The sequence below is a fragment of the Taeniopygia guttata genome, chromosome Z, assembly GCF_048771995.1.
Source record: "Taeniopygia guttata chromosome Z, bTaeGut7.mat, whole genome shotgun sequence".
Lineage (NCBI taxonomy): Eukaryota > Metazoa > Chordata > Aves > Passeriformes > Estrildidae > Taeniopygia > Taeniopygia guttata.
In genome coordinates this window covers 8666752-8676834 of record NC_133063.1, presented here as the reverse complement: position 1 = coordinate 8676834, position 10083 = coordinate 8666752, and the positions used below count along the sequence as shown (strand labels likewise).

The 10083-nt window shown below is 44.1% G+C and overlaps 1 protein-coding gene across 2 annotated transcripts in view; it reads right to left on the bottom strand.

Moving 5' to 3' along the window:
• Positions 1 to 349: 349 nt before the first annotated feature.
• Positions 350 to 10083, bottom strand: part of TRABD2A (TraB domain containing 2A) — an 82543-nt gene continuing 72809 nt past the window's right edge. For both annotated transcript variants that reach the window (XM_072922222.1, XM_030258286.4), the window contains 2 exons: positions 5253 to 5504; positions 350 to 1075 (listed from right to left, as the gene is read on the bottom strand). In XM_072922222.1, the coding sequence (XP_072778323.1) occupies positions 895 to 1075; positions 5253 to 5504 (433 nt within the window). In that variant the 3' untranslated portion in view covers positions 350 to 894. The remainder of the gene's footprint in view (positions 1076 to 5252; positions 5505 to 10083) is intronic.

Sequence of the window (10083 nt, the reverse complement as noted above, 5' to 3'; positions counted from 1 at the left end):
GAGAATGTCCTGTACAAATACAGAAAATCCATCACCAGTTCCAAGCTTCTTTATATTCAACAGTCAACAACACATCTACTTCACGTAGACAGCAAAGGACTTAAAAAAAATTGGAAAGTCTGAGCAATGAACTCAGTAGAAAACTTGAAAGGATTTTCTATAATTCAATCTTAATTGTGCAAATGACCTCTTGAGAACTTATTTTGGAAGACTCCAACATTACGATTTTTGGAGTTCCCACAGAATTAGTTTTTTTTCTTAAATGTACATTAATTTGCACTTATGAGACCTCTGGCCACTCTGTTCTGGGGGACCCACCTTAAATAGCACCAAACAGACAGCAGACATATTCTGTTCACAAGTGTTCACTGTTTTATTCTACTGTAGGTGTTGCTATGAACCTTTATATGTAATCTGGAGCCTTAACAAGCAAAAATTAAAAGCATTACCAGTAGACACATAAAATACCAACTGTTTTTCCCAGCTGTGCTCAGATGATAAAAAATATTCAGTTCTAATAAACAAGTCAGTGGTGTGTAAATCTTTCTACAAGGCACTGAAGGTGAAAAATATGTACTTTAGTTGGGCTCAAACAGCTAAACAACAGCTATGTTATAGCGGCATTATAATCTCCCCAAAGCATTATGGGATAACATGAAATCATTCTTCTGCAAGAGAAGGATAAATAACACTTTCATTAAAATATCTTCTCCTGTATTGGGAAAGTCAAACCAGTTAATAGAGTTAATGATCCGGACTCAGGAAAAGGAGGCAGTTTAAGAGCACCCCAAATAACAGGTGTCCCACTCATAGTCTTCTATTTCTTTTTTTGCATAAGTTTCTTTTCTTTTTATTTCTAAGGCAAGAGTCTTGCAGCTTGGAGCCTCCTGTGTCTCAGTGAAGCATTATCTTATGCAGAGTCCAAGTCAGTAGTGGAAGGAAGAGAGAATGGGACAGCTGGTGAGCACTGCTGGTGTCTGCACGAGTGCGACTGGACCATCCGTGGCCCCGGGGCTGGGGCTCGACCGTGATGTAGCCATTAATGATGCGGATCCGCGGAGGAGGGTCGGTAGCACTGCAAGGCAAGAGAAGAACATCAGTCCTGGCCCAGCCCGCAGCTGCCCAGCAGCCACAGGGCAGGAGCTGGTCAGCTGCCAGTGTTCTGGGTCCATGCGAATGGCCTCTTGCCGAAGCCCACCCTCAGTCGAGGGTGGCTCCGTGTGGTGGAAAAATCTCTCCTCCGACCCGTGCTTCCAAAGAAAGCTCAGCAGTCTCTGTTGTTCGGTCTCAAGGCAGTTTATTGCAAGTTATCTAAAAGATTTTCTCTTTGAGCTGCTGTGGTTTGCTCACAGCTCAGGCAGAGGCACACACACCCTGACATCCTCTCTGACTCCCGACTGCTTCTTCTCTCCCCACCCAGGGCTGCTGCTGTCTTTTATATGGTACATTACGTGTTAAGTGTTTATAGTTTTTCCCCAATGCCTATTACCTATATTAAATGGTGCTTTTCTATCTTTTATATGGTACATTATGTGTTACATGTTTATAGTTTTTCCCCAATGCCTATTACCTGTATTAAATGGTGCTTTTCTACTCTAAATCAATCTGTGAGTGCCAACATCACCAAGAACGTGGAGGTAAGGAAGGAGAAAGAGGGAGGACAGGGCAGGCCCAAATTCCTCCATCTTAAAACATCTGACCCCCATGTACAAAATCAAAACCCCCCTGTACAGCACTCAAAAATTCTTCCCTTTACTTTGTGACTACTTCTACTATAAACATCTAAACTTTTGTGACTTCTTGTTCTTCCTGCAAGGTTGGTAAATCACTCCATGGTACAAATCCAAAATCACAGCTGTTTCCAGCTGCCTGCCAGGGTCTCAAATGCTTCTGACCTGGGCCCGGAACATCCAAAAATGTCCGAGGGACATTTTGAGTTCCGACAGTCTCTCAAACAAGTTACACACTGTCCCAAAGTCTGTGCCTCCTATATGGCAGAGTGCTCTCTTGTCCCCTCCTCACACCAGTGGACAGCTCCCACACCAGCCCACAAGGATGAGGTGCTACCCAGCCAAACTGTGAAGCAGACTTGAGGGGTAACAGTGAAGAGACTGAGGAGGGTGATGAGAGCACCAAAATACCAGCCCTGTCTTAAGTCTTCCCAGCCTGCTCATTGCTCCCACACAGTTGGTCAGGTGGGTAAGATGACCATATCCCTTAGCCCTTTCAGCTAAAATAGATAAGAACAAAACAAGTGTTGTTGCAGAAGAGTGTCACTGCAGGAGCTCTTGCTGAGCCCAGCTGGAGTGAGACACCTGTTTTCTGAGTACATTTTCCTCAGCCGTGTTTCATGCACTTTAGTGCAGACCCACCTTGTTTCTATACCATATGATCTCTTCCACAGGTCAGGAATTACAAAGATTTACATGACATACTTCAAGCAGAAGAAGAAACACATCCTAGATCACCATATTCCAGAGTAATTCCCAGTGGTAGAGAGTATTCTCACATCATGATGAACAAGGACAGAATTAGAGCATACATGAGCTGCACTCTCATGATGGCAATACATGATGGAGGAGAGAAATTTGTATGCTCCATGCTAATGCTGACCTGAACTGGGGGAGATCACACACCACAGCAGGCCAAGAGTCAAAAGGGTCAGAGACTACACAGGTTGTTGTACTCTTTGGCAATGAAATGAAATGAATGCTTGGCACCACAGCTGTGTGACTAACATACCCCCAACACCACCTGGTCCTGTGTAGAACCTGAAGACAAAACTAAAAGAAAGTTCACCTGGCAAATACAAAAAAAGAGTAATTTCTTCTGCACCCAATCCCCACATGCTGTACACCATTCTTGTCATATTTCAATCCACTAAGCAAAAATGCTTTGGGAAATTAGAGGCAATTACTATTCTTTTTAAAAACACTTCACTCTTCCTTACCCAAGGGGCTCCCCAGAAGATCTGAACAATAGCCAGAGAGAGAAGCCAGCTGGCAGCACATCAAGAAAATACAGCCAGCAGCTGATGCACACAGGGGCACGAACCAAGGCCATTCTGACAAGCCCACTACAACACTATTAAATCACTTGAGCTACACCTTTCACATTTTGATTCTCACAGGAGGAATCACAGAATTATGTAGCTTGGAAAAGACCTTTAAGGTCATCAAGCCCATTTGTAAACCTGAAAGCTGTGAGTGGCCCATTGGTAAGAAACCCAACAGCTTTACCTGTGTCTGCACACCCTGAGGGATGTTTAGAGCGAGGCAGAGCCCCCAGACAGCCTGGGTTTTGCAGAAGCCCAGCACACAGGTGGGGTTCCTGCCTGAGGGACAGCAGCCTCCCTTTGGCACTGCAGGGACAGCAATCTCCCAGGCATCCTTTGTCTTTTCCAGCACTGCCATGCAGCTTCTCCATCTCCAGACTTTTAAGCTCTTCTCTGCTTTTGGGCTTGAGGAACTGTGAGCATATGGCAGTCCTCTCTTTCATGGAAGGCTGGGTCCAGTCGCCCCTACAAAGCATTTGTCATCTAACACCACAGTAAGTTTCTAGCGCAAATAATGACTTAAATAGGAGGGGAAGAAAGGAAACATAAAAAGAAGAAAAGAAAAGAAGCACTTCCTACTCCCATATTTATGCAGAAGTTTCCTAGGCTGCCATCGTTTGCTTTGCTTTTGCCTCACACTTTTTTGCCTGGCAGTACTTAAAATCTAGTATGCAGCCCTAATGTGCCTTCAATTTGGTCACAGTAGCACATCTTCCCACCCTTCCTCTTCTTCTGAAGGCTTGATAATGAAAGTGCACAGGTGTCACTGCCCACTGACTTCCCTGAAGCTTTGCTTTGTGGAAGAAACTGCGTGTGAAACACTGAACATGGCACTGTGGAGGCATGGTGGGAGATTGAGACAGACATTCCTTAGCATTTCAACTAAACAAACTACCGATAGAAACTCCAAAAATCCATTCACAATCAGCTAGTATCAACCACATTAATAGAAACTAAATGATACACTAAGAGACAAAATGAAGTGTAATCAGTATGGGACTTCTCATGTTGATGAATCTTTAACAGTGTGTAGGTCTGTCAGAGGATATGTCACATGAGCATTTATCTCCCAAATACTTAATATTAAGGCTGAAGGAAGGAGCAAGGAAGGGAAATTGGTCTAAAAGATCTGACAGTGGCTGAATGCCTCAAAGAGAACGGGTGCTGCAGTCACTTGTGGCCAGCCTGAGCCGTGTATCATTCATAGTAGTGGTACAATTAGGATCCAGGGACATGATAGGAAAGGCATAGGAGAGCCCTGCTGTACTCAGTAACGTGGGGAGCAGGAAGAAGTATGCTCCAAGGGGGGACAAAACCAAATAATGTACAGGCTTTTGTTGCAAGAGCTGTCAGACTTTTCTCTATTACCCCAACCTGCCTGGTTGTTTATTGTACCACAAAAATGTAATGCCTTCAAGATGAGTATGGCAGAGATATAGACGCACTAAGTACAAATGAAAGCAGATTTGGGCATGTGTGTTATCTGACAGGAGGAAAACATTAAGGTGTACATTCAGTCACAGGCCCAAGTACAGGTAATGAGAAAAATTGGCTTTTTTTCTTTCTTTTTTTTTTTTTTTTTTTTTTTTTCCTGCATGTTGCTGTAGTTCTGGTAGGTAAGTAAGCTTTTCTAGATGAAAAGTAAGGGCTATGTGTGAACATCTGTCCCTCAACACACTGATTTTTTTTAATATAAACTCTGCCATCCATTAGGCTGTCATGCTTTTTCAGACTAAAATAATACAGAGACTGAAAATACTGCATGAATATTGCCCAAGTGCAAGGAGAACATATGCCAGGAATGAGTTTCCTCATATGCAGCAGCTTTTGGTTAAAGGTCTTTGATCTGTACCATCTACCACTGGACCCAGCCATCCAAGAAAGAGAGGACTGCCATATGCTCACAGTTCCTCAAGCCCAAATGCAGAATGATCTAGACAAGACTTCCACTTGTTTTATGCCTAGTTTTCCACAAATCTAACTATGCAAAGAAAAGAAATTAAAGCTTCCTTTTACCACTAAAAGCACAAGAAACCTCGTGCAAATACTTCAGAAGAATCACAGCAGTGGAGAAAGTCAGATCCTGTCCACAGGATATATCTACCCCTGCAGAAGTTTGAAGGTCTGTATTAAACCATCCAAGTTAAAGTCCAGTTTGCATGACAAGCCATCCTCCCAGTCCCCAGCCATTAACTACCTTTCTTCAAGGCGAACCCAGAGGTCATTAAATTGTCGCAGTTTTTGCTTCTTCTGCTGCTTTTTCTTCTTCTTTTTGTACTTCCTGTCCACTTTCATGAGCACATCAATGCTGTCAGGGAATAGCAGGTGAGGCAGGAACTCTTCCTCCTCCTCTTCCTCCTCTTTCTGGGGGTGCAGTGGGAGCTCATGGGACATGACATAGGGACTGTGTGGTGATGAAAAGGTTAACAGGGTTTTGGGAGATTTTCGGCTGGAAGAAAGAGAGAACACAGGTAACATTTAAAAGGGCTTTGAGGCAAAATCCTGTATCAAGATGCATACATATATACTAGATGTTTCTCCCTGGATGCTCATTTCTCTGCCACATATTCCTGCAACCTCTTTCTTAAGTCAATATTGATTTTATCAGCAAAATAGTGCTCTTTAGCAAAAAAAAGTCTTTGGAAAAGAGGCAGTCTGTGTCAGAGGAAAAAATGCAGTCTACATAAAGGTGGAGAAATTCTTGGTAATAAGCTTGCCTATCTAGAAAGAGACAAAAACGGAATCCCTTCTAAGTCAGGGTCAAACCACACTTCTCTAGTCTGATGTGCTGCAGAACACAGACCAGATTATTCCTTTCAACATTCCTGCCCAGAGCAAACTAACCTGGGGGACAAGGGGAAGGGGCAAACAAAACAACTAAAGCATACCAGCTGATGAAACCAGATCTGGATCAGCACCTTTCACTGGTGGAGAAGGTAAGAAACAAGCTAGCCCACAGACTATGATCATGGCCACAGAAACACACCTTGAAAATTGCCACCTTTGAAGGGAGAGGCTTAGCATGCCATTAACAGTAACCTGGCTGCATGCTGGACCCAGAGAAGGATGAGGTTCTCAATGATTCTATATCTCAGTGTTCAATGGCAAGTGTTCCAGCCAAGCTGTCCAAGCCAGGAAAGGCAAATGGGAGTATGAAGGCCCTAAGCACAATGTAGGAAAGAATCAGGTTCGAGACAGTCTGAGGAGCCTGAATGTGCATAAATGCATGGGGTCTGATGAGATTCATCCGTGGGTCCTGAGGAAGCTAGCAGATAAGTTGCTAAGCCACTATTAATCATTTTTGAAAACTTGTGGCACTCAGGTAAAATTCCCAACACCTGGAAAAAGGGAAATATAACCCTCACTTTTAAAAAGGAGAAAGTAGACGTCTCACCTGAAAAATTCTCCTGAAAATTAAAACAAACATGGAAAACAAAGAGTTGATTGGTAACAGCCAACATGGCTTTATGAAGGGCAAACAATGCCTGTTAAATTAGATTATCTTCTCTGATGGGGCTGCAGCATTGATGGATGTGGCAGAGCAACTGCCATTGTCTGCCTGGACTTAGGCAAAGCATTTGTCGCTGTCTCACACGATATCCTTGTCTCCAAACTAGATAGACATAGATTTGATGGATGGATTGCTTGGTGGACAAAGAACTGGCTGGAAGGGCACATGCAAACAATTGTGGCCAGCAGCTCCTTGTTCACATGAAAACTGAGTGGTCTCCCTCCAGGGTCAGTACTGGCATAGCTGCTGTTCAAGATCTTTGTTATTGGCATGTACAGTGGGATCAAGGGCACCCTCAGCAGGTTTGGCAGCAACACCAAGCTCTGTGGAGCAGCAAACACACTGTCAGGCAGCAATGCCATCTAGAGAGGCCTGGTTCTGTGCAAACCCCATGAATTTCAACAAGGGAAACTGCAGGGTCCTGTGCCTGGGTTGTGGCAATCCCAGACACAGCTACAGGCTGAGTGGAGACTGACAGCAGCCCTGAGGAGAAGGACTCAGAGGTGATGGTTGATGAAAAACTTGACATGACCCAGCCATGGGCACTGCCAGCCCAGAAAGGCAACGGGATCCTGGGCTGAATCCAGAGCAGCGTGGGCAGCAGGGGAGGGAGGGGATTCTGCCCCTCTGCTCTGCTCTGCTCTGCTCTGGTGAGAGCCCAGCTGGAACTCTGCATCCATCCCTGAGGTCCTCAGCAAAAGAAGGACATGGAACCATTGCAGCAAGTCCAGAAGAGGCTACAACACTGATAAGAGGACTGGAGAACCTCCCCTGTGATGACAGACTGAGAAAGACAGACTGGGTCTGTTCATCCTGCAGTAGAGAAGCTGCATAGAGACCTCATGGCAACTTGCAAGGATCTGAAGTGAAGCTGGAGAGGGACTCTTGGTCAGGAATTATAGTGACAGGAATAACAGACACAAACTGAAGAAAGGATGCATTTAGGTTAGGTATTGGAGGAAATTCTTTATAGTGAGTGTGGTAAAATACCGGAAGAGGTTGCCCAGGCAGGTTGTGATGCCCCAAACCTGGTACTTTTCAAAGCCAGGTTGCATAAGACCTTGGGCAAGCTGGTCTAGTGGGAGGTGTTCTTGCCCATGACAGGGAGATTAGGACTAGAAGATCTTTGAAATCCTTTCCATTCCCTTAACATTCTATGCTTCTATGATTAAGGAATCCTTTGGGCCCTCTAGTCTGCATCAACTGAAAGCAGATTTGTTTTGGCACCACCAAGTTCACACTCTTCTCATTTCCTTCTTGATGAAGGCAGATAGTACAAAGCAGTGGATTCACAGTCTTTACAAAACATCAGAGGACATGTCTGACACATAAGAGACCAGAGCTCAGCACACCATTCTGGCATAAGCACACCAAGGAGCATGAAATGGTGGTCTTAGTGGGTTTTACAGACAAGTATGGAGGTCTACATGAAGGGAAGGAAACTGAGAAATTGAATTGCATCTCTCTCATGAGCAGAGTTGAGCTTTGCACACAAGTAACAAGGGAGTGGGAGTCAGGCCTTGGCCTTCCAGCTGCCCAGATCCTGTATTAGGCTGGTAGCATTATGGGGAATTTCAAAGGAGCTCCAACGAGATATGTCACTGAAACTATGTGCACATTCAAACTGTCTTACAAGACAAATCTTGGAAACCCCAAGTTGAGCTCTCAGAAAAAGCTCTCAGGGCTATGACTTCTCAGCTTCCTGTAAAGATGACAAATTAAAAAAAAAAACCAACAAAAAAAACCCCCAAAAAACAATCAGCTTCACTCTGATTAATGAAGATCTGTTTCTTTATTTTTAGAGCAAGCAACATCTCATCTATATTCTAAGGCAGGCAGTCTGCAGTGTCCTAATCACTCATGGCTTTGCTGGCCCACATTTCTCATTGTTTGGAACAATTTTCCCTCATTACATGTTTATGACCATCTTGGACAAAACCAAAACTCAAACCACTCTGTTTATACATAGAACCTAGAAGGAATATCTGACTGATTTTTATGGCTACTTCATAAAGAGAAGAAATGCATCAGTCTTCTGTAAAAAAAGTGCAGACTGGTTTGGGCTAAAATTCAGGAAAGTAACAGAAAACCACAGACCACCAAGCAGAAACCTGCCTTTAATCAATGAAAATTCCCCAGAGCTGTGTTCCTTTTTCACAGGAGGTTGTCTGGAAGGAGGCATGTTTCAGCATGGGTGCAGTTTTCAAGCTAGCCCATCACTGTATGTACACGTATTTGATAGCAAATAGAGAGTAGTTCCTGGAGAAAGGGAAATGAAGTTGTGGACTAGAACATCGAGAGAGTAGATGGTAAACAAAGACAATTTGTCTTATTCACTGCAAGGAAAATTAGAGTGATCACGTGTTGAAATTTATATGAGGGAATCTGTTGCAGAATGGACCCTGGTTATCAATGTCTTTCAAAATCATTGTGGCATCACATATTGTCACACTTTATCACCTCTGAACTATCATCACCCTTCAGCTCTCCTCCTCAGCTGCTTCACATCATCCACTCTTTAACTCCAACTTGCAGAGTGATGATATCTCATTATCTCTCTCCAGCAATCTGATTTAACCTGCTTCAAGGTCTTCTGCCCCTGATTCCCTTTTCCACCATTTCTTTTCACTGTTTTTGTTCCTTAACTAAGTCACAGAGTGAGCAGCACCCCACACCTGTAGATTCGAGTGCCATGCTGCCTGCAGCCTTCCTTTCTGAACCCACATCCACACCATGCTGGAGCTCAGCACTGCTTCAAGTAGCAGATGTCCTTCATCCTGCATGGTAAGACATTTATTCTGATAGATATGGCCTCAGACATATCCATGTACCAAACCTCCTTTACAACACTTCCTGCAGGCAATTCTTCTAGAGACCATTGGAAAAGGCACACAGATTCAAAAGTTCATCCGTCTTCCCCCCAAGGCCAATTTCCCATCACAGCAGCTAAGGGAGAGTCAGCAAGCACCTTAATTGTGTCTGTGATTTTACAATCTATAACTACATTCTAAAAGCAGGAACAACAGTTAAAGACCAAAGTGAGTCAGAGGGAGCTTGACTGAACTTGTGGTACTATTTGTAAACTGTCCTTTGCAATACTGCCTGTTTGGGGCACCTGTTTTTCCCTCCCTGCCTGGGAGGCACCAGGGAGAAGGAACCTTTCTGTCTCCAGCTAGGGGCATCCACCCCATTTGCTCTGCAGATGGAAAGTACACCTCAGGCAGCTCTGCCTGCTACAGGAAAATGAGCATGATTACCCTGCATCCTTATTGATTCCTACACTCAGATACCTACAACATATCTCACAAGGAACTTTCTGTTTAGCCAGAGCACAGGAAGCAGCAGACTGTGCTTCTGCAGTGAAATGTCACGTTGGAGGGAAAGGAGATGACTGCAGACTACCTCCTGCTTGTATTTTAGGACCTCTCAACTAATGTGTCTGACACCAGAGCAGTCATTTAAACTCTCTGTCTCAGTACAACCACATGCCTTTTTATCCTGTCTCAATCATGAGCAG